The sequence below is a fragment of the Lissotriton helveticus genome, chromosome 6 (genome assembly GCF_964261635.1).
Source record: "Lissotriton helveticus chromosome 6, aLisHel1.1, whole genome shotgun sequence".
NCBI lineage: Eukaryota > Metazoa > Chordata > Amphibia > Caudata > Salamandridae > Lissotriton > Lissotriton helveticus.
This window is the reverse complement of record NC_136067.1, coordinates 51,716,470-51,744,014: the sequence shown is the minus strand read 5'-3', so window position 1 is coordinate 51,744,014 and position 27,545 is coordinate 51,716,470. Positions and strand designations below refer to the sequence as shown.

At 47.1% G+C, this 27,545-nt stretch overlaps 1 protein-coding gene across 7 annotated transcripts in view; it reads left to right on the top strand.

Annotated features, from left to right (window-relative positions):
* Nucleotides 1-27,545, top strand: part of DNAH8 (dynein axonemal heavy chain 8) — a 10,041,960-nt gene that overhangs the window by 2,368,206 nt on the left and 7,646,209 nt on the right. For all 7 annotated transcript variants that reach the window (XM_078647354.1, XM_078647353.1, XM_078647356.1 and 4 more), the window contains exon 18: nucleotides 13,175-13,362. In XM_078647354.1, the coding sequence (XP_078503480.1) occupies nucleotides 13,175-13,362 (188 nt within the window). The remainder of the gene's footprint in view (nucleotides 1-13,174; nucleotides 13,363-27,545) is intronic.

The following is a 27,545-nucleotide window of genomic DNA, read 5'->3' as shown; positions in this document are numbered from 1 at the left end:
GTGTTGTAAAGATGAGTGATTGTATGTATGAATGATTGTATGGGTGAATGAGTGAATGTGTGTGTAGACGTAGGAATCAGTGAGTACGTATGTAGTAACTAGTATTGGTGTGTCAATGGTTTCAAAAATTATACTCTGTATTTAACACTGGGTGAAACAGAGGTTATATTAAAATGTGAGGAGATGCATTGTATTGTCACATGAATGATATCATCAGTGATGTGGTCATTGATGTCAAATGAGATGTCATCAGTGATGTCATCAGTGATGTCATTTGAGATGTCATCAGTGATGTCATCAGTGATGTCACTGACCATGTCATGAATGATGTAATATGTGACATGATCAGCAGTGGATTGCGGGTGCGCAATATATAGTTAGTGCAACTAACTATATATGGAATTTCAATGGTTTTGTGTGAGTAAAATAAGGTTTTTTAAATGCTAATTCCTTACTATATATGGTCTATAACCTATGGTTTTTTCAGTGAATTTTCAAGGTTTTGTAAATGCTAATTCCTAACTATATATGGTCTATAACCTATGGTTTTTTAAGTGAATTTCAATGGTTTTTTAATAGCAAATATCATAAGCTGTCGAATGTCAAGTACGTGGTAAGTGAAAACATTTTCGTGTTTATGCACACTGATCTGCTTTGAATGGTGCCCCCCCCCTCATTTCTATTAGGAGTACTCTCTCTTTGCAGATAGTGAAAGGTAGTTAACGCAGGCCTTTGCCCCCGTTGTAATCCGTCGTGCCTGCTTCTCTCTCCATTTGATTGATTGTTATCCAAGTATTTACTGTTTTAGAATTAGTTCTCTTTGGTTCATTCTCTATTTACAAACAAACACAGAGTCGCAATACTCTGTTTAGTCTTTGCAGATAACGAAAAATCGTGTAAAAAAAAAGAAAAGGAATCGAGCAAAATCAGTAGGCCACTAATGGGATCTCTTTTTGACCTCGCTAAAATAGAAACATTAGGAACAACCCCTCATGACAAATACAAAACTAGTGAGATGAACTGAACTCCACACAATGATGGCTGCAAAACAGCTCGGCTCCGCCACCCACCCCGCCCAAAATAACGATAAAGAGCGGCTGCCATGATTGGTTGCGGAATGGCCACAACGGAGCTACGAAATGGTGCTGCTCTCATGCTAACCCCAGCTTCGGTCTGAAACATCCAGAAACACTGTAGACTACCAATTCGATCAGTTCCGGTAGCGCCCCAATGTAACCCGGTAGAGAAGAACTAGCCCTCCCCTCTTTGACTGATGGTTCTTGTTGCCTGTCCCTTCTGTTGTCATTTAACAGAACTATTTAGCCTGCTGAAAGGGGTTGTGTTTCGACCGCTGGTTGGTGGAGACATTTTGACTATATTCTGGACCTGCGTTGTCGCGTAATGCGTCATATGACGCGCCGCGTTAGCGCATCCGGAAGTCATCCGGGGCGCGCAGCGCGTAACGTAAGCATAACAAGTCATGTGACTTGTTAATAAAACTTTTCATTGGTTCATTTTACTTTTCTTATTCTAATGATGAAAGCCTTGGTCATATCACCTAAAAATTACGCTTTTAATTACTTCCGAACATTATTTTCTCTTAAATATATGTTATAATGTTCCAGGCTAATGTACTTTCCCGGAAATTTTACAACTGTCCTGCAAGTAAAATATATTCTTTTTTCGAGAAAAAGAGCGTTTCTTCGTCCCATGACGGAGCCGTTGAGCAAAAGAGGGTCGACCTGCTGTCTTAGTCGCCGATACGCCTGAATATGAGATTCTTATCGATCACTTTATGTTGCAGGAATAGAAAACACAACAGCCCTTGACCATTTATCTTTACTGCGTTCCTTCGTATTATACCTTTTACCCTTCATGTAATTGGTCTGCTTTATTTCACTTGCCTTTTACTGATTCTAAAACAGTGACTATTATTAAAAACTTTACCAATGTATACACTACTACCATGTTTTCTTTTAAAAACCTTTATTGTGAAAATGTCATTATACAAATACGAGCCTATAACCACGTGGGCCTGCCACGGAGCAAACTGTAATCGTATATGATGAATAGACATTTACACTGTAGAGGAACGTAACGGGCGGGCCATTAGGTTGCAAAAACTAAGGTGTCTAACAGCTACGGAATCGGTGGACGTACATTTTATAATTAAAATACGACAGGGCCAGTTACAATAAAATTATCTAGATATACATTTGCGGGCAAGTACCATGGGTGACGTTAATTCGAATTTTCAACAGTACAGTAATCAATAACACATCAGAACTTAATATCAATAGGGATGTCGAAATATTCAATCAATTCTCGTCCCCGCCTGCCATGTGCTTCAAAACTGCATACGTATCTCGTGATATCAAGGTTGTGCAACCAGTACACAACAAGGAGTTACGAGTCCCATTTATTCCGGCGCCATTTTGGGCGAGGACGGGCAGGTCCAGGATATAGTCAAAATGTCTCTACCAACCATCGACTATGATGATGTTCATATGCTGTATTTATTAGAGTAACACTCATCTGCCCACATGAAATTAATTTACCACAATCTAAACATGTCATTTTAATCTTTCCAAAGTTCTTCTAAATATTTGGGACCGTTTCCCTTGCCTCTGAAGCTCTCAGTGCCACTTCTTTAATGAATGTACTAGCAGGTCAGGGGTTCTCCTCCAAATCTCTCTTTTATGCAGCACTATAATTAATTGGTGCCACCTCTCCATATGACGATGCATGGTATAGTTACCACAACTATATATTTTTTCGGTTCCTCTGGAGAGTTCATCGTGGCAGATGAAGCGTGTAACATACCGGGCATTTACCTTTTTTTGCATGTACAGGAAAGGAAAAAAAAATCGAGCGTTCGAGTTCTTAGGTGTCCCAGGGCCATTTTAGTGGACCAGGCCCAAATCCAAAGAACAGCTATCTCACAGGCTAATGGGGCGACCCACGCCGAGTTTCAGCATTGTAGGATGACCACACAAGTACAGCAACTTGCTAGACATCACCTCGGTGCCATCCGGATCTCGGCGCCCCACTGCAGATGAAGTGCCTCTCAACTATGAAACCACCACGGTGACATCCGGATCTTGGCGCGTTGTGCTGCCTTCGGCCTATTCGCACATCGGTCCGCTACTGACGCCATCTCACAGGCTAATGGGGTGACCCACGCCGAGTTTCAGCATTGTAGGATGACCACACCAACTTGCTAGACATCACCTCGGTGGCATCCGAATCTTGGCATCTCAACGCCTAGTGGTATCTTCCATACAGAAAATATTGTTACGCTGCCTTTGGCCCCATTCGCACATCAGTCCGCAACTTAGACATCACCTCGATGCCATCCGGATCTTGGCATCTCAGCGCCTTGTGGTGTCAGTCAGAAAATATTGTTGCGCTGCCTTTGGCCCCATTCGCACATCAGTCCGCTACTGACACCATCTCACAGGCCAATAGGGCGCCCCACGCCGACTTTTACCATTGTACGATGGCCACACCAGTGGCACAACTTGCTAGACATCACCTCGGTGCCATCCGAATCTTGGCATCTCAACGCCTAGTGGTATCTTCCATACAGAAAATTTTGTTACGCTACCTTTGGCCCCATTCGCAGATCGGTCCGCAACTTAGACATCACCTCGGTGCCATCCGGATCTTGGCATCTCAGCGCCTTGTGGTGTATTCTCTTCAGAAAATTTTGTTGAGCTGCCTTTGGCCCCATTCGCACATTGGTCCGCAACTTACACATCACCTCGGTGCCATCCGGATCTTGGCATCTCAGCGCCTTGTGGTGTCTTCTACTCCGAAAATATAGTAGAAAATATTGTTGCGCTGCCTTTGGCCCCATTCACACATCAGTCCGCTACTGACACCATCTCACAGGCCAACAGGGCGCCCCACGCCGACTTTTACCATTGTACGATGGCCACACCAGTGCCACAACTTGCTAGACACCACCTCGGTGCCATCCGGATCTTGGCATCTCAGCGCCTTGTGGTGTCTTCTACTCCGGAAATATAGTAGAAAATATTGTTGCGCTGCCTTCGGCCCCATTCACACATCGGTCCGCTACTGACGCCATCTCACAGGCCAACGGGGCGCCCCACGCCGACTTTCAGCATTGTAGGATGGCCACACCAGTGCGGCAACTTACTAGACACCACCTCGGTGCCATCCGGATCTTGGCGCGTTGTGCTGCCTTCGGCCTATTCGCACATCGGTCCGCTACTGACGCAAACTCACAGGCCAACGGGGCGCCCCACGCCGACTTTCAGCATTGTTGGATGGCCACACCAGTGCGGCAACTTACTAGACACCACCTCGGTGCCATCCGGATCTTGGCGCGTTGTGCTGCCTTCGGCCTATTCGCACATCGGTCCGCTACTGACGCAAACTCACAGGCCAACGGGGCGCCCCACGCCGACTTTCAGCATTGTAGGATGGCCACACCAGTGCTGCAACTTGCTGGACACCTCCTCGGTGCCATCCGGATCTTGGCGCGTTGTGTTGCCTTCGGCCTATTCGCACATCGGTCCGCTACTGACGCCGCCTCACGTGCCAACGTATTTTCTCCGCATTTTATACCCTATGCCGCATAACAGGTCATGTGACTTGTTTATAAAACTTTTCATTGGTTCATTTTACTTTTGGTTTCCTAATGATGGAAGGCATGATCATGTGACCTAAAAACAACACTTTTCATAGGATGAAAACTTTTTTTTTTTCCCAAACGATGAAAGCCCCACCTTGTTTCTGGATGTTTCAGACTGAAACTGGCGTCAGCATGAGAGCACCACCATCTCGTAGCTCCGTCGTGGTCATTCCGCGAGCAATCATGGCAGCCGCTCCCCACCAGAAGCCTGCAGGAGTCGGAGCCCCCAAAACTTTTGATGAATTCTCAAGGCGGAGGGGACGCTTTCGAGAATGGGGTCCAAGACCTAGCAGACAAGCGTCCGATTTCCAAGGTGTCCCAGGGCCATTTCAGTGGACCAGGCCCAAAAAGGAAACAGCCTGCCGCCATTTTGAGAGTCCTGTGACAGCCGCCTATCGCTGCACCGCAAGAGTGGGCGCAACTCAGCTGAATTGCGGCTTTTGACACAGTGGACCAAAAACGGACGGAATGGCAACTGAAACGGTAAAGGGGCGCCCCACTACAACAGATGACACTCCACCTGGAGAGGCCCGTTCACGCCGCCTCCCCCGGGGCGCTCCACGCCGTTATTCGGAGCAGCATTGTAGGATACCAAAACCAGTGCGGCAACTTACTGGACATCACCTTGGTGCCATCGTTCTGCTGCCTTGGAACTATTCACGCAACAGTTTGCTACTGATGACCCACCCCCCGCGACGCCCCATGCCGTTATTTGCTGGGTGGCAACTTACTAGACATCACTTTCGTGTCATCTAGATTTCGGCGCGTTCTGCTGCCTTGGAACTATTCGCACAACAGTTTGCTACTGATGACCCACCCCCCGCGACGCCCCACGCTGGAAATCTGGACGTTGTGCTGCGTTGGGACTATTCGCACAGCCGACCGCTACTTCGTTGTTTTTCCCTAAAAATGTTTATATGTTATTACTATTTTTGTTTTCTTGTATATATTTATAAATTATTAAAGTTTTATAATCTTACTACTTTGTCGGAGTGCTATATATTTTTAATGTGACACATAATTGTAAAAACTTTGATGTACAAACAGTCATCCCTGGAATCTTCCGCTTCAGGCTCGGTCCCCTCCCCAATCACAATACAGGATGGTTTTCAGATAATAGCAACGCTTCTGCTGTGACGGATCTCATCGAGTGTGGGCCTTGATCTACTATAACTCCTTTGAAGAGGGGTGATTCTTTACAGCTGTGGCCATAAACTACATCTGCAGGGCTAGCTGATAGCCTAGGACCGGCCTGGACAATCGGACACAGAGGAAAAGGAGTGTCAGAGGGTGCGGTAGTGAATAGGGCGAAAGGGAGGTGTCGGGCGGGCACAGGGTGTGATTCTCAGGGAACAGCAGCGCAGATGGGGGAGGTTTATTACCCATGCATAAGACAGAGAGCGGGGGTGACCACTGCCTGGGGGAGATGCTTGCGAGGGTGGGGAGCCATGCTAAGGATCGACAGCGTGCACAGAGTGGGTCTGGTCAAGGCATCTAAAATGGCTGCCGTGCACGACAAAAGTGTGGCTTTTGAAAAAAGACAAGATGGCGCAGACAATGTTTTTCAACACTTCCTGATTTCCTTCGAATCGAACGTTAACAGACGTTGGGGCATATTACCAAAGTTAAGCGATATTTATCCCTAACGATGCTTAGCAACGATTTTTTTACCGTCAGAAATTATCGCAGATAAACCTTGCTATTATCAAGGTTTATCGGAAATACGATAAAAAACGACCGCAATGCATTAATATCGCTGAAAACTCAGCGATATTCATGCATTACCGAGCTAATGCTCTTAGCCATGTTATCCACCTCCCATTGGATAACATGGCTAAGAACTGCTCAGGGCAGGTGGTAGCTTTTGGAGATATTCGCCCTTATCTCGAATATTTCCAAAAGTTGATAATAGGAGATAGCGATGTTAGCGACTGTTTCCAGTCGCTAACATCTTGGCATGCCCACTTTGCATGTCATTAGTGATAAATATCACTCACATGCAAAGTGGGGCCCAAGATGGTCGCTATCTTCTACTAGCCGTCGCTAACTGGTGTTAGCAACAGCTAGGTAATACACATATAATTTTATCTCCGCGAAGCGGAGCGCTGTTACAGATATATATCTTGTTTCTGAACGTTAATTTCTCAAAATGCACTGAAGCACATATATTGAGACCTAGCAAAGGCACATCGGGCTACCAGTCCCTACAATTTTGCCAAGTTTCGTGCAAATCCATTCAGCTGTTCGATCCTACCGAGAGACAAGATGGCGGCCGCTACGGACTGTTTGGAATGTTTACAGACACCGGAGAGCCAATCAGCTTCGCTTCGCAAAGCTCCGTAACGCGAAAAGTACGCGAAGCGGCGCGCTGTTACAGATATATACCTTTTTTTGAACGTTAATTTCTCAAAATCCACTGGAGCACATATATTGAGATCTAGCAAAGGCACATCGGGCTACCAGTCCCTACAATTTTGCCAAGTTTCGTGCAAATCCATTCAGCTGTTCGATTATTATTATGTTTATTTTTTTTTGCCCCGCGGGGCCCTTTTAAAACCTCCACATCAAACCTAGGGGGTGAGCGACAATGTACTATGCCCCCTTATGGTCATTTGCCCCTTCGCTTTGGCCTCCTCTTGTCTCTCGATCCTACCGAGAGACAAGATGGCGGCCGCTACGGACTGTTTGGAATGTTGACAGACGCCGGAGAACCAATCAGCTTCGCTTCACAAAGCTCCGTTGCGCGAAAAGTACGCGTAGCGGAGCGCTGCCCAGTCCGCTGCTACAGATATATATCTTTTTTTGAACATTAATTTCTCAAAATCCACTGAAGCACATATATTGAGACCTACAAAAGGCACATCGGGCTACCAGTCCCTACAATTTTGCCAAGTTTCGTGCAAATCCATTCAGCCGTTCGGGCTAAAAGTGAGGCCAACCGCCCTATGGAAATTAACATGGGAAAAACGCGTTTTGGGACCCCCCTTTTTTCTCGGCCTCCCCTTGACGAACCCCCCCAAAATTTTCAGGGGCTGCTCAGAAACAAAATGTGCCATTTTCCTGAAAATTTCAGCCAATTCCGTCCACAAACGCCAAAGTTATTAGACATAGAATTTTCAAAAAACCCATAGAGAAAAAATCCTAACTATATATACCTACTGGCGACCGCCAGTAGGTAATATATATATACATATATATATATATATATATATATATATATATATATATATATATATCCCCTGTAGCAGGATCCACTTAGGGGGGTCTGTCTCCGGGCCCATTGGGATCAGATGTGGCACCCACAGGGCTGCTTTCTCTCGCCTCTCCTGTTGCCATTGGCTATGGAGCCTTTGACATCCAGAGCACAGGGGATGTAATGGGGTATCCCCTTATCAGACAGCTCCCATGCAGTCTCACTGTATGCAGACAACATTTTGCTCTTCTGTGGGAGATTGATTCTGAGCCCTTTGCAGTCGCCTAATTACTGGTTGAATTCACCCAGGTGTCGTTGTTGGCAGTCAGTTGGGGAAAATCTTGTTTGTTCTCCCCCAGGTGCCTGGGACTGTGCCAGAGCCATAGACCAGAGGGTGGCTGTCCTTTAAGGAAAATTGCCTGCATTTAAAAAATGTTTTTATTTAAAAGCAATAACAGACTTGGGGCCAGATGTAGGTAGGCATTTACCGACCGGTAAATGGAATGTGAGATGTAGGGACAATCTTTTTACAGAATCGGTAAATTTACCGATCGGTAAATTTACCGATTCTGTAAAATACCGAATCGGTATTTTTTTACCGATTCGGTAAATTTGATATGTAGGTGAGACTCTACTGAGTCCCACAAGCCTTACCGAATCAGTATTTTACCATCAAATTCTATTTGATGGTAAAATACCGATTCCGGTGTGCATGCACATGTTTGCATGCACACCTTTGCCATATGACAGGCAGACCTGCCCTTAGGGCAGGTATGCCTGCCACATGGCACCCAAACCTGTTTTGGGGGTGCTAGAGGGTGTCAAAGTGACACCCCCTGCACCCTTGTGAAATTCGGTATTTACCGATTCGGTAAATACCGACCGGTAATGCCCATTCATTCCTATGGGCTTCAAAGCCCATGGGAATGAATGGGCATTACCGGTCGGTATTTACCGAATCGGTAAATACCGATTTTTACCGATTCTGTAAAAAACACATCTGGATTTCCCTACATGTCCCCCCTTCATATTTACCGACTCTTAAATACCGAATCGGTAAAATTCGGTATTTAAGAGTCGGTAAATATTACTTACCTACATCTAGCCCATGGTGGTCAGCTGGCCCCAGCAGGCCACAATGACTGTCATTGTAGCCAATTGTAATGGGACACCATTTGCAAACTACCTCGTTCACATTAATGAGGTAGGTCGAAATGCAACCCACTATGATTTGTGTGAACTGACCTGTTGTACATAGGTCGGTTCGCAAAATACCAATGGATTTGGGATAGGTCAGTGTGCAAATAGCAACCACTTGTACTGAATCCATTTTAGTACATTCCCTTAACAATTCAAAAATTGTGATTCTCTACTTCTCACGGTTTGCGATTTCTTAAATGAAATGTGTGTACATGAGGGCTTTTATTGTTCAGGAGGTGGGGCCTCATGTACAAAGTGTTTAAACAATTGCCAACCTTTAGTTTCAGTAAATCTGAGGGTTTGAGAATGCTAAAACATTTTTTTTAAATCTACTAAACCCATTTAAAGATTAAGAAAATGTTTTGAAGATTCGAAATGAGTGTATGAAACCATTAGGAGTTGCTGTTTGTAAGGGGCATTTTAAGGGAGTTCCTTCCGCATACCGATTCCATTTGGGGGAAAAATCTTGTTGCAATTCATTCAGGGACAGATTTACGACTTCTGGCGCATCTCTGCTAATCAGCAGAGATGCGCCAGAAGAGTTGCGACGCATCTGCCCACCTGTGCGCCATCACTGTAAATGCGGCGCACAGTGACGCTCAGATGGGCAGATGCGTGACGCATCCCCGGCGGAAATGCGACGCATTATTATTATTATTATTATTAATAACATTTATTAAGCGCATGGTTGCACAAAGAACAGTGCGTCCCCGCGCTGAGACTCCCAGTAATCCTCCCACAGCCGACTAGCAGAGGGACAGCCCAAGGGACTGCCGAAAGAAAAAACTACACTAATAAGCTTTGGGGAAAAGAAAGGTTTTCAGCTTCTGTCTGAACCTTGCTTCAGATGGTTCCATCCTCCATTCGATGGGCAGGTCATTCCAGTCCTTACTGGCCAAGTATCTAAACGACCGACCCCCCATCCTGGCTCTGTGGATCCGAGGGACCACTAGTAGCATACAACCCATTGACCTGAGATGGCGCGAGGGACGATAGATGGGGAGCAAATCCTGAAGATACAAAGGTGCCTTTTTATGAGCTATGCGATGAGTGATACACATAGTTTTAAATTTGATGCGCTCCCTAACAGGGAGCCAATGTAGGCTGCGCAGGGCATTCTTCCCAGACGCCCTCCTAGGGAGATTCAGAACCAGCCTAGCAGCAGCGTTCTGAACGCGTTGCAGCTGTATAAGGCTTTTTTGACTGAGTCCACAAAGGAGAGAATTCCCATAATCTAAATGGGAGGTAACTAATGCGTGGACCATTGTTTTCCTGGAGTTGGGAGGCAATAAGTCGAGGATCTTCCTCAAGACTTTCAGAATGCCATAACATTTGCCAACAATATTGTTAACATGTTTAGTGAAGTCAAGGTTAGAGTCCAGGTGAATCCCCAAGTTTTTAACAGAGTCTACCGGGGCGGGGACAGCGCCCAATTCAGCCGGCCACCAGGCAGAAGTCCAGATAGATGGGCAGGACCCAACAATAAGAACCTCTGTCTTATTACCATTAAGGCGGAGGTAATTCTGCTTCATCCACCCATCAAGTGCCACCAAACAGGCCGAAAATTTCTCAGCCTCCACAACTGGATCACGGGACAAATTGATCACCAGTTGGGTATCATCTGCATATGAGATAATATCAATCCCATGTGACTCTACCAGTTTGGCAAGGGGTTCCATATACAGATTGAATAATGTAGGGCTCAAAATCGAGCCCTGAGGAACCCCTTGTTTAAGACATCTTACACTGGACTTATAGGGAGGACAGAGCACTTGAAATCTCCTGTTCATGAGGAAGGAGACCAGCCACTTATGAGCAGGACCAGTTATTCCCTTCTCGCTTAGGCGGCCAAGTAATACTGGGTGTGACACGGTGTCAAACGCCGCACTTAGGTCCAATAGGACCAAGGCGGCCGTGTGACCCTCATCCACCCTGCTCCGCAACAGTTCTGTAGAAAAAAGAAGGGCGGTCTCAGTTGAATGTTTGGCCCTAAATCCCGATTGAGACACGTGGAGGAGTTTATTTTCCTCGACAAAGCCCACCAACTGTTGGTTAACTAGTTTCTCTACTACCTTCGCGCAAAAGGGAAGGAGAGAGATAGGTCTTAAATTATCCAGTTGTGTCATGCTAATATGGGCTTTCTTTTTTATAGGGACAACTTGTGCCAGTTTCCAACTGTCAGGAACCAGGCATTCACGGAAGGATAGTGAGGCCATATTCCCTATGTGCTCCGTTACCTGAGTGAGATGTTTGCGGAGGATCCTCGCAGGGGCCACATCCAGGGGGGAGCCAGAGTGAATATCCAGTAAAATACTGGTTAGCTCCTCCGCTCTGGGGACCACAAATTCCTCAAGATATTTTTTTGCCTGACTTACATGACAGGGAACTGACGGGATTGTGGATTGTGAGATAGACTGGAACGACGAATAGATCTTTTCTACCTTCCCCACAAAAAAGTCCGCTATCTCGTTACATGACTCTATCGATGAGGGGGCATCTCCTGAATTCACTAGAGGGGCAGACAATTCCTTCAAGATCATGAAAAGCTCTCTGGAGGCATTCTCGGAACCGTCAATCCTCCGATGATAGTAGTCTCTTTTAGATTTCCTAATCTGACAGTGATAGGACTTTAGTTCCTTTTTGTAGACTTCACGTAACGAGGGGGCAAATTCCACTCTCCACCTCCGTTCCAAAGTCTTGCATTTAGTTTTAGCGGCACGCAGCTCGGCAGTGAACCATGGGGCGGATTTAGTTCTCCGTGCCATAGCTTTTTGAGTCCAGGGGGCCACTTTATCGAGAGCACTCTCGACCCAGTCATCATACCTCCTGCATGCCTCAACCAAATTATCACTGAGCTTAGGGGGGTCCTGTTCTAGGGTTAGATTGAAGGCCTCATGGCTAAATTTCCTCCAGTCCCTACGTTTAACTGCAGGGAATTTCTGCAACGGCACCCTATTGGGCTGCCTTCTAAATGTGAAGGGGATCACATAGTGATCTGACCACAAGATCTTAATCGGGGCCGATACAATTATATCTTCCCAATTAGCAAAAATTGGGTCCAGCAGGTGCCCAGCTTGATGTGTGGCTCTATTATCAGCCAGACCAAACATCAAAGCTCTGAGAGAATTAATCAGGGACACAGCCTCGCGGCAGTTAACATCATCCAAGTGTATATTGAGGTCTCCAACAATCATAAACTTATTATGACGTAGGGCAGAAAACGTTATAGCCTCGAGGAGACTCTCAATAAACGTGGTAGCCATACCGGGAGGACGATAGATAAGAAAACCCTTAATGGTGCAATTTGGGCCAGCCAAAATAGATGGAGTTGCATTGCTGGAGTTGCGTCGCAAGTGCGACGCAGCTCCAGCAATGCTCTGGGGGCTCTATATGTACAATGCTGCGTCAATCCTTATGCCTGCTTCAAGCAGGCGCAGGGTTTTGACGCAGCATGGGCTCAAAAGTGCCTGAGTGAAATCTTGTAGATTTCACTCAGCCACTTTTGGGAGGCGTTCTTGCGCCGGAACGCCCCACCTGCGCCGGTACCCCTACTTCTGGCACAGGGCTTTACAACATGACGCATCTCCCAGATGCATCACGTTGTAAATACCCCGCACCATGGCGCATCTTTTGTGCCGCCGCTGTGTCACAAAAGTGACGCAACGGCGGCGTAAAAGAGGGGCACGGGGCTTGTAAATCTGGCCCTAATATTTTACCACCAACTCAAAGAAAGTGTTTATCCATTCGCAAACAAGAAGTGGTATTCCTTGTACATGTGGAAAAATAACTGATAGATTAACTTCCAGTGTTTCATACTGGTGGTGTGGTTGGGCTCTGGACTGCTGTAAGCGAGGAGAAAGAGTAAAATCTTTTCGCTGTTTGAGGGCTTCATGAGGTTTTATGTCTTTTGAAATGAAAGAAAGAATAGCATTGAGCAGCTCTGTGTTTTTTATATAGATATGGGTCTTTTGATTATAAGTTAAAAGCTTTCTGTTAACCCACACAAGATATTTGGTGCTAATGAATTAAAGAAACGCATGATAAAGGACAGGTGTTGCAGGAAGTAACTTTTTCTGTATTTTATTATTTTACTAACCTACTTTATATTTTGTTTACAGCATTACAAGCTACATTACTCATACAACATCCGGAAACAGGAAAGATGTTGGTTAATTTTGATCCTAAAATTCTAGAGATAGTGCGTGAAACCAAATGTATGATAAAGATGGATCTGAAGGTGCCAGAACAGGCAAAAAGATTGGTAAAAATTGAAAATATCCTGAAGAGTTACAAACTGCGTTTAGAGGTAAATGATACAGTTCTGTTTATTTTATTTTGAGGGCCATGCCTCATAAAACTACAGTTTCAAAATACATATACAATATTTGTTTACAACAAGTGAAACAGGTGTTTATTATAGTTTCAAAAGGGGGGGGCTTGGCCGCTGACTAAGAAGGCCGCGCCTTTGTGGAGCTCCCGACGAGCCCTTTTATCTGTCTACAATCCGCGTTTTCAAAAGTACATCTGCTTGGTAAAGGGGCAGTGCTGGAATGGGAGTGGTTCCCCTCCCCCTGTTCCTGTTCCCTAGCCGCAGACACCTTGGCTCGACCCGGGATCCGGAGGTGAGGCCGTCAGAGTTGAGCTAAGGCCCAGCACGCATGGAACATCGGAGTCCAACCACCACAGAGAGCAGGTTGATCAGAGGCGGGCGTTAGAGGGACAGGGCGGCACAGTATGCGGTGCTGTCACGGGATGGTGGTCATCCTGTGGTGAGTCCGGTTGAACCGGTTGAAGACCCGACAGTGGACTGGACCTACGGAGATACCCTGAGCTGAACTGACAAGGCCAGAAACGAGGGCGAGCTCCTGCTGAGTTGGACTGGGGCCTTTCCTGGTGGCGTGCTCCGGGGCTCTCTTTCCCCCATCTCTCTGCCACCTCCCTCTCCGGTACACGGATGAAGGAATCAGCACTGCACCATGGAGCCGGGGCGGGCGCTGGAAGTGATGGGGTGCAGAGGAGAAGGCTCCGGGCCCGGTGTGGAAGTCAGCAGCAGTTCTCATTGTGGAGAAGTCCTTCAGTCTGAGGTGAAGAGGGGTGAACCCGGAGGGTGAACAAGGGAAGTTAGAATCTGACATAGGATCCGCACGCAGAGGAAGGATATCGTCCAGGCCATTTGGGGTTGGGTCGGGCCGGCCAGTGGCCAACATCCACTTTACATCAAGGGGCCTAAGTCTTGAACGGGAGGAGGCGGTGTCGCCCCTGACTTCTGATCAGCACTACACTTGCTTGGTCTGGCCATGGCCCGAGGCAACGACACAGGCCTGGGGAGCGAGGGGTGCTGGAAGGCCATGCCCGGAGGTGGCGGTGTCATGCGCATTTAGAGGCGGATTATAATCCGAGCCCAGTAAGGAAGGCAACTAGCGGCAGCAGTGCCACTGCAGTTATGGGGTAGCCCGGCCCGGATCCAGGCATTGTTCTGTCTCAGAGTGGGGAATACTCACTGGTGATGCTACTGGCCGCATATCTATCAGCATGGGTCGGAAATTGTTTGGTAGAGCCCTGGCGGCAGATGGTGAAGCGATGGTGAAACCAAACGGAGCGGGTCCCTCTCAATCTAACAAAATGGACAACTACGCTATCCCAAACCCAGCCAAGGTTACAGAGGAGGATGTGGCCGAGAAGCCTTCACTGTCGGCCATAATGGCACTGATAAGAGATGTTAAGGACTCATTGAACCAAAAATAAACTCGGTGTCCATTGAAGTCACAATAATTAGAGCGGCCTTCTCTAATCTGAGTGAAAAAGTCTCGACGGCTGAAACTCATATCGCCCAGCTTCAGTCCACAACAAAATGTCTGGAGACACAGGTGCTTACACTGACAAAACAAGCCTCACACATTTATTATTTATTTATTTATTTGGAGCATTTTATATAGCGCACAGATACCCCAAGGGGGTGTCCCGGCGCTCCTGTGGATGATGAAACTGTATCTGACTCAGAGGGGACTAACAGAAGAGATAAGTTTTTAGAGCTCTCCGGAAGGGGCGTTCCTCCTGGATGGTCCGGATGGACAAAGGTAGTTTGCGGCACATGGCGGCGAGTCTTGAGGATCAGGGGGGAGATCGAGGAGAAATAATATGCGAGTGGTGGGAGTCTCGGAGGGGAAGGAGGGCCCAAGCATCAAACTAATCTTGGAAGATTTCATAGTGAATAAGCTGCAGCCCAAACGACTGTCAAAATTCTTTTCAATTGAAAGAGCACATAGAGCTCCAGTACCCCCACCTAAGCCAGAGGTCCCACCCCGTACAATCATGGCAAAAATATTTAATTACCGTGAAAGAGACAATCCTTCAGGCGGCTAGAGCGAAAGGGGAAATACACTTTGAGAACTCTGGTGCGCGTCTTCCCAGACTTTACTCTGCAAGTGCAGCATCAAAGGATGAGTTTTAAACCCGTGAAAAGGGAACTGAGAGAGCGAGAGACATGAAAAATATATGATGCTTTTTCCTGCAAAGCTTCATATGATAGCAGATGGTAAGACTTGGCGATATGCATCTCCAGAGGAAGCCTGGGAGTGGCTGGAGGGCTGGCACACATTTGGTCCGAACAAAGGCAAGGGTCCAGGCGCAGTTGAGGTGCAAACAAAGGTAGCACAGCAGCAGGTTCGCAAAACCAACAGCCTGCGAGGTCACAGGCGGCAAGTCAACAGACAGATAAGGGGGGTGATAAGGAGGTAACAGTGTGTGGGGCCTGTCATTGACCCAAGAGAGGGGTGCATTGGGGGGGAATCAAGGCCGAGACACTGTTACAGAACTGCCGTACTTTGCCACAGGTGGTGGCTAGCTATGGAACTTGGGGACTGGGGGGGCTCGATGGGGAGGCATTAAGGATTGGAATAGCTTATCGTTTGTCTTGGCGGGCCGTGCCCACCACAGTTGGATTTGACATGTTATTTGAAACACAACAGGCACTATGCAAGTTGGGCAGTTGGGAATTTCACAACCAGATTTGCAGGGTAGCCGTAAGGGGGTAGACTGGACAATAATAGAGACAATTGTTACTTGCAGACATCTTGATGATACTGCAATGAGTGGAGAATGGGGTCAGCTGCAATGGGAGGGACTTGGGATGCTGGAAATTCCCTGTTACAACCCAGTGGATTCATCAGGGAGGGAATCTAGACCTTAGTACCAAAGGCTAATTTTCGGACACAATCAATGAAGATACGGACCTGGAATCTAAATGGTCTCAACGATAAGGTGAAACGCACAGTAGCCTTGCAATTCTTTAGAAAACATGCCCCAGACACTATCCTGTGTACAAGAGACTCACCTCCATTATTGTAAGGCCCTGGACAGATACGGTTACGTTCTATTGGCACATGCTGGGTACACCGCCTGCTCCAGGGCGGTAAGAGTGCTGGGCAGGAAAACGTTTCCCTTTATCAGGCCAAGACGCCGCGTCATTCGTGCGCTCTACAAATATTTCAGTCAGTCAGTCAGTCAGTCAAAGCATGGACAGACCCCTTGGGCAGATACGTGGCGCTGACAGGCCAATGTGAGGGCCAGACTATTAATCGCTTCTCAGTGTGTGCCCCGCCCAGGTTGTAGGCCCCCACGCTAGATGTGTTGAGTTCTTTTCTACTCGAGCTCCTGCAGCGGCGATTGATCATCGGGACAAAATGAACGATGAACTTTCCATTGAGTTGGACATCCTAGGTGGGATATCCTCTGGCACGAGGGTTGGGACACTGGGTGACTTCCTTTTAGTCATGGGGCTGTGCGACATCTGGCGGTATCACCATCCTGATCTCAGATAGTACACTCACCTGTCCGTGGTGCATAGTAGCTTCACCCGACTAGACTACTTATTCACACAAACCCACATCATGGGCCAATTCAAGGAGGCAAAACAAGTATTCCAGGGGGTGTCTGGTCACTTACTAATGGAGGCCACGTTAGAGGGGCCTCTGCAAGACTTTGTCCTGCCCCCGCAGATCAACTCGTTGTACCGCCGAGATGCACAGTTTAGGTCTAGTGTCAGGAAAAGTAGTGACCAATTCTTCGCTGAGAATCTAAGTTCAGTGAACTCAGGGATGACAATTTGGGAGGCATTTAAGTCGGTACTCAGAGGCCACGTCCAAACTCAGATCGGGGCTTCCAAAAAAGAAAAGAAACTGAAGTGCACAGACCTTGAGTGTGAGATTCTGGATTTCGAAGCACTGGCGGGGAGGGAGGAGGGAATATCTGGGGAGGTGACACTTCACCTCGGCCTGATCCAGAAACAGTTTAGGGAGCTTCTAGAAGGGGGTGCCAGGGCCCTGACCCCGGTCTCACAGTACAGAATATATGAAATAGGGGACAAGGCCAGTAAACTGCTGGTGTGGCTGGACAGGTGATAGACGTCAATGAGTAGGGTACTGGAGATAATGGTCAACCTAGGGGTTAGACATGTGACCGGGCGAGAGATTGCAGAGGCATTTGCATTCCATTATGAAAAGCTATACACATCTACCTCGGACATACAGAGGTGGTCTGCTCTGACTTCCTGCGAGAGATCGCTCTGCTGGGCCTCCTGTTAAGGACAGGGACAGACTGGAGTGAAAACTGACAGTAGAAGAAATTAGTACGGTTGCCCAGGCTCTGTAGTCGGATAAGGCCACGGGGACTATTGGTCTCCCACTGGAGCTGTTCAAATGTATGATCGATAAAATGGTACCCACCTCCTTAAAATGTTCCAAGAAGCTAGCCGGACAGGGGTTCTGCCACAGGACCAGCAGATGGGGATGATACCCAAAGAGGGCAAACCACCAACCTGTTGGGGGTTGTGTAAACCTCTATCCCTATTAAACTTTGAGGTTAAATTCCTGGCAGAGGTCCTGGCCACGCGTCTTGGCACGGTGATTGTAGGAAAGTAGGATCTGCTTTCATGGTCACTCCCACTTTTTGCTTGTGTCATTATGTTTTACAGACTAGTCTGATTAGAATCCTGCTAATCAGGACCCCATTCTCTGTGCTTTTTCCCTGAATTAGACATGGTGAGTACTTAGGTGCACTCCAGAATGACTACTGGTGTACCCTTGTAAGTCTCTAGTATATGGTACTATGTTACCCAGGGCATAGGTACACCAGAGGTCTCCCATGGGCTGAAGCATGGATTATGCCACCCATGAGAGACCACTCAAAGTGTAGCCTGTGTAAGCTGGTCCTAGCACCACTTACGACAGACATCAGTTTCCTCATATCTGACGTCACTGCAATTAAACCAATAAGTCACCCCTAAGGCAAGACTTTCAATCCTGAAGGCAGGGTGCTAAGTTCTAAGTGAGAGGGTACCCTTGCATGAGTAGGACACCCCTACAACCATCGGAGTCCATTCTCCCGGGTTGAATGTGCAACAGCCTTTACCATACATAGAGTGGCCATGCGTCATTATTCAATGGCCATCTAGAAACTGGCTGTAATGAACCCTGTTGTGTTTGGTATCAAACCAGTTGGAATCATACCCCCACACTGTAAATGGTGTGGGGGTATGATTCCATGCACTGTAAAGCTCCTCTGGGAGGCCATCAGTGCTCCTGGTACCAGTCTTCTAGACCTGGACAGCAAACAATAGCTGCTGCCGACCAGAGACATGATTCTGCCTTCCTGCTGCTGAGACAAGCTCGAGCAGGGGCAGGCAGGACAATAGGTTTCCTGTCACAGGGAGGTATGATCACCTCCCATACAGGACTTAGTCTATTGTGACAGGGTGGTGGGGCTGCCAGCACCACTAGACTGCTTTGAAGGGCACATTTGGTGCCCTTCTTGCATACTCCAGTTGAAACCAGTTCAGGGAGCAGTTGGCTCCAGCTCTGGTGCGAAACTGGACAAAGAACATGGGAGCATCCTCCCCACTGCCTATCCCTGGGTCCCGAGATTCATTGTGGGAAAAAATTCAGATCCGAAACCACTTCAACCTTCTGGGCACTTAGACTTCACTAGACTTTGTTTTGGGAACCGAGACTGCAACTAGATAGACTCCTGCTGCTACTGGTCTTGTCGCCCTGCAACGTCTGTGCCTGTGCTCCATACAGGTTTTTCACAGGGCCCATGGACATCCAAGACACCCAAAGGAATCTCCCTTGGAGTGAAGAAGTCACTCTCCTGCATCTGCAGGCACTGCAACTAAGCTGACCGGTCTGCTGTTCCTGAGCTCCTATGGACTCTGAAAGGTTCAGCAACAGAGGTGGTAGTTCTGCAATTCCTGCGAGGCCTGCACTGTCTTCATAGCAAGTTTGAAGCCCTTATCCCTCATCGGAACTGCTGGAGCGGGAAACCGCAATCACATCACATGCGTTACAACACATGTGATTACCGCGTTGTTACATCACAGTACCATTACAATGCAAGTCATAGGGGGCGCTCTAAACTAAGGAAAAGTATAATTTACTATTCCAGCACCTTCCCTACTGTTGCACACACTAGAGTTGGAATAGTAAATTATACTATTCCTAAGCCCAGCGTGCCCGCTACAGCAAGTCGTTGTAACGACTAGCATTGTAATGGCACTGCGATGTAACGAAGCAGTTGTTGTAACAACTGCGTTGTAACTGCATGCTGTTACAACGCATGCGATGTAAACGCTTATATTCGCTGGAGCAGTACCACTGTGCACTGCATCGACTTGCCGTTGCCAAGGCTTGTTGACTCTCTCCTCCTGAGATCTGCGGGCTCCAAGAAGCTCAGCCTCAAGCATCTCCTGCAGCCAAGATCTTCGCCTGCACCTTATCCTTTGCACTGTGGGACTTCATCCTTTGGTGAACTGCTCAAGGTCCTCTTGAGACTCCTGTGTCAGCCCGTGGGTCCTCTCGAGGGTCTTCTTTGGCTCCAGTGGGCTCCCCTGCTTGCTCAGGGTCTGCTCTGATTTACCTGCTCATGGTGAGTCACTTGGACCTTGCTGGTCCCGACACTTCACCTTCTTGGACGACTGTTAGTTGCCGTTGCCAAGGCTTGTTGGTGTCCCTGCCGTACACTGACCCCTTGGCTCCTGACAACCGACTTGGGACAGCTTGCGAACTGATCCTGGTCTCCTACAGCATTGTCTGATCCGCACAACTGCAACTTCAAGGGCACCATCAGCTCTCCGATATTCGTCTTCCGTGCCTCCTGGTCACTCTTGAGTGGCAAATAGTCCCCTCTGCTTGCAGGTACCTCTTATCTTGAATCCACCTTTGGGGTCCACCGGACTCTTTCACCTTCTTTGCCAGCAGCATCTTTTCTGAAGTCCTCCATTGTGGACTATGTCTGTTTCCGACGCCATTTCGCAGCTATGCACCCGGCTTCGCTGGTGTAGGTATCCTGTTCCTGGGGTATCCATGGGTGGAGTGACTCTCCAACCTTCCATCTTCCACAGGGTTTCTTCAGGGTCCACTGAAGGGTCCTTTTTCTTTAAAACTGCAACTGCGACTTACCCATTGACTTGCATTGAGCACACAGTTGTGTTCCCACTCTGCACTCAACCTCCCTGGGGTTCCTAGATACTCACCTTGGGTGGTTCCTTGGATCCCCGGCTCTTCTGGGTCCATTCTCGACTGAGGTTGTAGTTTGCATTCCACTATTGGTATATGGTTTGGTCTCACCCCTGGAGGCCACTGTGTATTTGTGCTACTTACGTTTTCAATTCCCAAAGTATTTGTGTGTATTGTGTTTATATCTCCAGGTAGGAGATATTACAATGTGTTAGAGAGTGTTTATAATACATTCATATTTTTAAACTTCACTGTGTGGTTCTTTTTCACTTAACTTATACCATAAGATTACGTACTGGTAAAACAAGCTGCTTTCCACTCCTTCTGGACTAAGCCTGAAGGCTGCTCTCCACAGCTACCACTTAGAGAGCTGTTTAAGGTTGGCTAAGACCACTACAATCACCATAAGGATTGTCTGGATTAGTGCAGGGTGCTTTACTAAAATGAGCGTGCACTATATAATAAGCCAGCCTCCTACAATGGCCATGATGATCCTTAACTTCAATGGGCTCTGTTTCGTCTGTGATGGAGCAGAAGACAGATTTATGCCATCCACTGCACGTTTGAGTTCTGCAATTTTCTTTGTAACAAAGTTAATTCCTATTCTTTTAGCATCCTGGATGTTGTAGAAATCTCCATTTGTCCCTGAATCAATCAAAACAGAGATTTTCTACAATTTCTTTTCTGCAAAATGTATATCTGGATTAGTGCTGGGTGTTACAATTACATAAGTGAGCACCATATTCTAAGCCAGCCTCTCTTGCACACCCAGATCAATCTGGATTTATGCCGCACAGGGGTACCAAATTGCTCAGACTATTTGGGATCCTGCACATCATATACTCAAATTCTTTGGTGCACCAGCTCTCCTGTCCCTGGACGCTAGGATGGCCTTTGATAGTGTAGAGTGGAATTACCTGTGGTCAATCTTGTTGTGCATGGGGTTTGGACCAAGGTTTATTGGTTGGATAAAGTTACTATATGAGCAGCCGCTGGCAAGTGTGCGGCTAAACTCAACTGTGTCCTGTGAGTTTTCACTACAGAAGGGGATGAGGCATGGCCCTATCTCCGATTTAATTTGCCCTGGCCCTTGAACCACTGGCAGCGTGGGTACGCTAGGACTCATTGATATGAGGTATTCCAGTGAGCGAAGAGTAGGAATAGCGTATATCCTAATACGTAGACGATATTCTGTTATATTTCCACCTCACAGAAATCGAATGACATATTTTGTCTAGATAGTGCCGCCCTCACTTGTTTCTAGGTCACTGAACCAGCATGTTAGATATTATCTACTAAATACCATATGCTTTTTTTCTTGTGTTCTTATGTTCCACATTTTTTTCAGGTACTCATTGCAGATACTTGTGAATAAGATAAAATAAGTAGGTACATATTAGCCCTTCTAGATAGATTAAACAAAAATATGTTTAATAGTTACAACCTGACGTGAGTAAGGTGGGGATCTGTGCACCCCGTCCTGAAGAAGAAGCCTTGCTTCGAAACATGTTGATGCACTGGTGCGGTGTTGTACATTAACATACAAAATACCTCCACCACACCCCTTTTAACAAAACCAGCACGGAGTCCCATCAAATTTATTAGACCTCACGTGCCAGGTATTTATTAATATTCATTTTTTTCACTTTCGACCCCACCACTCACTTAACATCCAATACCTCCACACACCACACATAGACAGAAATTCAGTGCTCCCACGTAATCGTCGGTTAGCAGCACAACGCATTCCGTAGAGGGGTGCGAAGACCCCAATGATGAAGCATGACAACAAGGGCCCTTTTGGTGTGTGAGGGGTATTTAAAGAACACTGTGTGTTCCCCAGCATTGTAGAGACCACCCCATAACATCCTTGTGTGGATTCTTCTTATTTATGTCGTTACCTCTCCCTACTCTATGCTAGAAAGAAGAGTAGAGGGATACCGGCGCACACACAGACGGTAGTTAAAATCTGGTGATAGTCCACAAAATACCTGGGCTGAGAAGGCAGGCTGACCGCAATGATCCCACCTGTGAGCCTGTGACCAACTGGACGAGGTGGGCAGGCAGAAGGGTTTTAGTAAATCGGAACTCCTGGGTCTCGAAAAACTTGACGATGTTTGGAGGAACCAGGCATATGTGTTGTTTGCGGTCCTCCAACAAGAGTATGAAATGGGTCCTGGGGAATGACTGCAATACCTGCAGATGGGCCACGCGCTCTGGGGTCACATCTGTGAGGGTGAAGATTTGACTGAAACATACCCCCTGGAGGTCAGACTCTTGACGGACCCTTTGAAGAGAAAAGCAATATCCTTAATATGCAAAAGTTTGTAAAAACCGCCCTGGGCCCCCTGGGAACATTTAGGGCCGCATTAGAGGGTGACGTGGGCTTCCTTGATGATGAAGACTGGGTAGAGGCCCTACAGGGTCCTAGAGAAGTTGAAATAAGGTCATGGGTCCAACTGAAGGTCTTTCATCAAACATACTGCTCCCGTGGGTTATTGCATTGCCTGGGAAGGGCGGAGTCTTCTCTGTGTCACTGGGAATGTGGGCAGGAAGGAACATTCTGTCATCTAGTATGGAGCTGTAAAGAGACGCAGAAAAACGAAGGTAAAATTAGGAGAGTAATGGCGCAGGTGACGTGGTGGAGGTTCCCCTGGGGCCAAAGTGGTTCCTGTTAGTGATTCACAGGGATGACGTACAGCCCAGGTTTACCAAGATATAGTTGGCATTGGCTGTTGTGGTGGCAAAACACAATGTAGCCAGGTGCTGGTGGTCCGGGCTCTTCCTAGAGTGGAGAACTGGCAGACTGATCTGGACTGATGTTGGGTGGCAGAGCATATTATCCAGTATTGGGGTATCTTTCATAGATTCACATGCCTGAATCATTCCCCATCGCCGAGGCGGGAGTCCCACGGTAATAATACATACAAAAGCAGTGCCTTAGTAAGAAACTGTAGTAGGCTGACAAGACAATAGGCCCAAAAGGCCCAATGCTTAGTAGCCTATCTACCTCATTGTATGAAAAGTACTAAAAAATAGTTCCAACCAATCAGAAGCCAGCACCCTCTAGAACATTCCCAGCAGAGGCAGTTCTCCTCAGATTTTAACCGCACGTCGCGTGGAAGGGAGTCTCCCTGTGTGCCTACTCAGTTTCTTCTTTTTCTCTTCAGGAAGTCTGAAAAGAAAGCTCTCTTCAATGCTTGCAGGACCTGTGATAAAAAGAGGGTCCATGTAGATGATCAGCATAAAGACTGCATCTACTGTCTACATCCTAACCATATTGTTAAGGATTGTAGGATTTGTTGAACCTTCCCTGCCAAAACCATCAGGGACAGGGAGGCAAAGGTTCTTTTATGGCTAAAATCATCTTCTACAGAGGAGGAGGACAGAGCCTCTACTTCCAGCAAAAGAGCCAGATCCAGGGACAACTCTTCTCCTGAGGGGAAGAAACATCACAAATCCTCTCATAGAGCTTCAGAACACACAAGGAGGTCATCTTCTCCTCCTTCTGGATCACCTTTATCTCCGTCTTCCAAATCTTCAGCTACAAAAACTGAGTAAAGCCCAGATCAAGACTCTTTCTCTGGTGTCTTCTCACACAGTTTCTGTGACCTCTTCTGCTTCAAGTACTTCATCTACGGTCTCTACAAGAGCTTTAACCTCTCCTATTGTGTCTTCAAAAATTTCTACTACAAAGAAGTCTTCTGGGACTAAGGAATCCTCTTCTGTCACTCCTTCATCTAAATCACCGTTGACGTCAATCCCATCGACGACGGTTCCTTCATCTACAAAGTCATCGTCGACGAAAACCCTGTCGACGTCGATGTCATCGATGACGAAGAGCACGTCGACGTCAAAGATATCGTCGACGAAGAGCCTGTCGACGGCAGTCCCATCAACGAAGAGCCCGTGGACGGTAGCCCCGTCGACGATGGCCCTGTCTACGACAAGATCGTCGACGGCAGTCCCGTGGACGACACGACCGTCGACGGCAGCCCCGGCGACAAAGAGCCCGTCGACAGCAGCACCGTTGACAACGATTCCTTCGACAACGAGCCCGTTGACGAAAATTCCATCGAGGACATCATTATCAACGGCTCATTTGTCTATTACACCCTTGGTCAAGACGCCCCTGTCGACGAAGAGTCCCTTAATGACCAGAAGTCCACCAGCAAGAACTTGGTCAGCGATTCCACAAGTATCTCAAGCGTCGCCTGTTACGTTCACCCATTTTCAACTAAAAACGTACCATAGGCAAGACTATACTAATATATCTCTGTTGTTACCATCACATATCTTGGAGACATATGTAGAGGAAGAGGAATCTGATGAAGATGACGGGGAGGAGGAAGGCCCTTTTGGGATTGCACGCCATCCATTAGAGTTGCAAATAAAATGTCAAGAGGATGAAGAGGAAGACTACCAGGAACATTTTTATCAAGAAGACTTGTCTACGCCCTATCATAGACGGTCACATAAGGTTCCACGTTCGGAAGAAACAAGTCATCTTCCTCTTTCTCTGATACAAGATTTGCAGGCCATGTTGGCTGATTATCAGCAGAGGTTTCCACCTAGACCGACTACTCCAATTTTACCTACCATGCCGGCGGTTACACCTACGACCAATAGAAGATCCTATTTCACCAAGACACCCTGTATAAGCTATACCGCAAGGGGGTCAGGATACTTTATCATCAGATGAGGATGAAAGAGATGAAGGTGAATTGCCTAATGATAATGTACCTGGGGATCCTTGGGATGAATATATAATACCTTTGCCTTTGCCTCCTATTCCGCAACCCTCTGATTCACCACCTGAGGATATTGGTGGCTTTCATAACATTATGCAACGGGCTGCAGCACGATTCGAACTTCCAGTCACTATCGAACAATTCTTCATGACTTCAAAGAAGGTTATAGAAAAATCACTAGAGCAATACCGATCATAAATTTGATTTGGAAGGAAGTTCTTAAGATAATGAAGACACCTGCCTCTATACCCGCGGTCCTTCCTCGAATTGAAAAGAAATATCGAGCACCGCCAGAACACCCCATCTTGCCTTGTGGGACACCCGCGTCCGGACTCTGTAATTTCGCAGGCTGCACAGCAGAGGTTGAAGAATCCATCCACCCCAATCTCAACTCCACCAGATAAAGAGGGTAGACGATTGGATTTTATAGGCAAAACATTTTCCACCAATGCTGCATCATCCATCAAGGCAGCAAACTCTCTGGCAATCTTAGCCCGTTATGACCGCCAGATGTGGTCAGAGTTATCTGAGTTCTTACAGCTTATACCTGAAGATCGCCAGCAGGAAGCACTGAGAATAGTGCTCGAAGGGGAACGGGCGGCATCGGAAATTATTGACTGCGCTTTAGACATTTCTAATACAAATTTTCGGCAGTTTAGTGGGGGCTGCTGTTCTCAGACGCCAGGGATGGCTCAAAGCAACCTCTTTTAGACCTGAGGTACAGACTTGGTAAGCATATAGATGACGCCTTGCTGACCATCAAGACAGATACGGACACTGCTAAATCGCTGGGTACCCTGCAGTATAAAAGAGGATCTTTCAGGGGATCATGAGGTTGTGGTTTTTCCTCTAGAGGAAATTACCACAATCAACAAAACAGGCAATACCAATCTCAATATAAGCAGCCTTATTACCAGTCCTCTTACAGGCAATCATCTTCAAGCAATTTCTCTTGTCAGGGTGGACGACGACCGTCAAACAATCAAGGCCGTGACTCAAATAAAAGACAATGAGCTTTACCGGACGCCAGTCAAACCTTCTCCCCTCCCTGTGGGCGCAAAGATCTCAGCCTTTTTCCAACAATGGCAGCACATCACATCAGATCAGTGGATCCTCGACCTTGTTCAAGGACGTCACACTCTAGAGTTCTTAAAGAAGCCTCCTACGACCCCGCCCAAGGGTCCCCCTCCCCCTCGTCTTCACTTACTGTTCAGAGAAGCTTTAAACATATTCTGCAAGAATGCTATAGAAAAAGTTCCAGTCTCGCAAAAAGGGAAAGGATTCTACTCTCGTTTCTTTCTCATAAGGAAAAAATCAGGGGAGTGGCGCCTGATTCTCGACTTGCACAAACTCAACAAGTTTCTGAAGAAGCAGAGTTTTCGAATGGTGACGCTGGCAGATGTGTTGAGCTGTCTCAACAAAGGGCACGTTATGGCTTCTCTGGACTTGGAAGACGCTTACTTCCATATCCCTATACTTCCCAAACATCGCAAATACCTAAGATTCACAGTGGCTGGCGTCCACTTTCAATTCAAGGTGCTCCCGTTCGGACTGAAATCGGCACCAAGAATATTCACAAAATGCCTAGCTCCAGTCTCTGCCACTCTGCCACTCTGAGGTCTCGGGTTATTCAAGTCTTCCCATACCTCGATGACTGGCTGCTCAAAAGACCATCAAAGCAGGCTACGAGACAGCCTGTCAAAAGTTGCCTTCATCTATTCTCAAATCTGTGACTCACTCTCAATGCAAACAAGTCACAGTTGCAACCCTTCCAGGTTCTAACTTTTCTGGGAGCAACACTAGACGCTAAACAGTGCAAGGCGTTCTTGTCAGAAGATCATCAGAACAAGTTACAAACCCTGGCAAAGTTAATTTCAAGAAGAAAGTCAGTTTCTGTCCGAACATTCGCTTCGCTTCTGGGGATGTGCTCTTCGGCGATCAGCTTAGTCCCGCTTGCAAGGCTCAGGATGAGACCTCTGCAGGAAGAACAGGCCAGAGGGTCATTCGACGATTCCATAAAGGTGACCTCACGAATGATACATGCTCTTCACTGGTGGTCAAAAAGGAGCAATCTATCTCCGGGTCTCACGTTCCTGACCACTTCCCCAGAGTTTGTCCTGACCACGGATGAATCCATGGAAGGTTGGGGAGGACATCTCCAAGACCTTCAAAGTCAAGGAAGATGGTCTCAACAATATCAACAGAAGCACATCAACAGTCTCGAACTA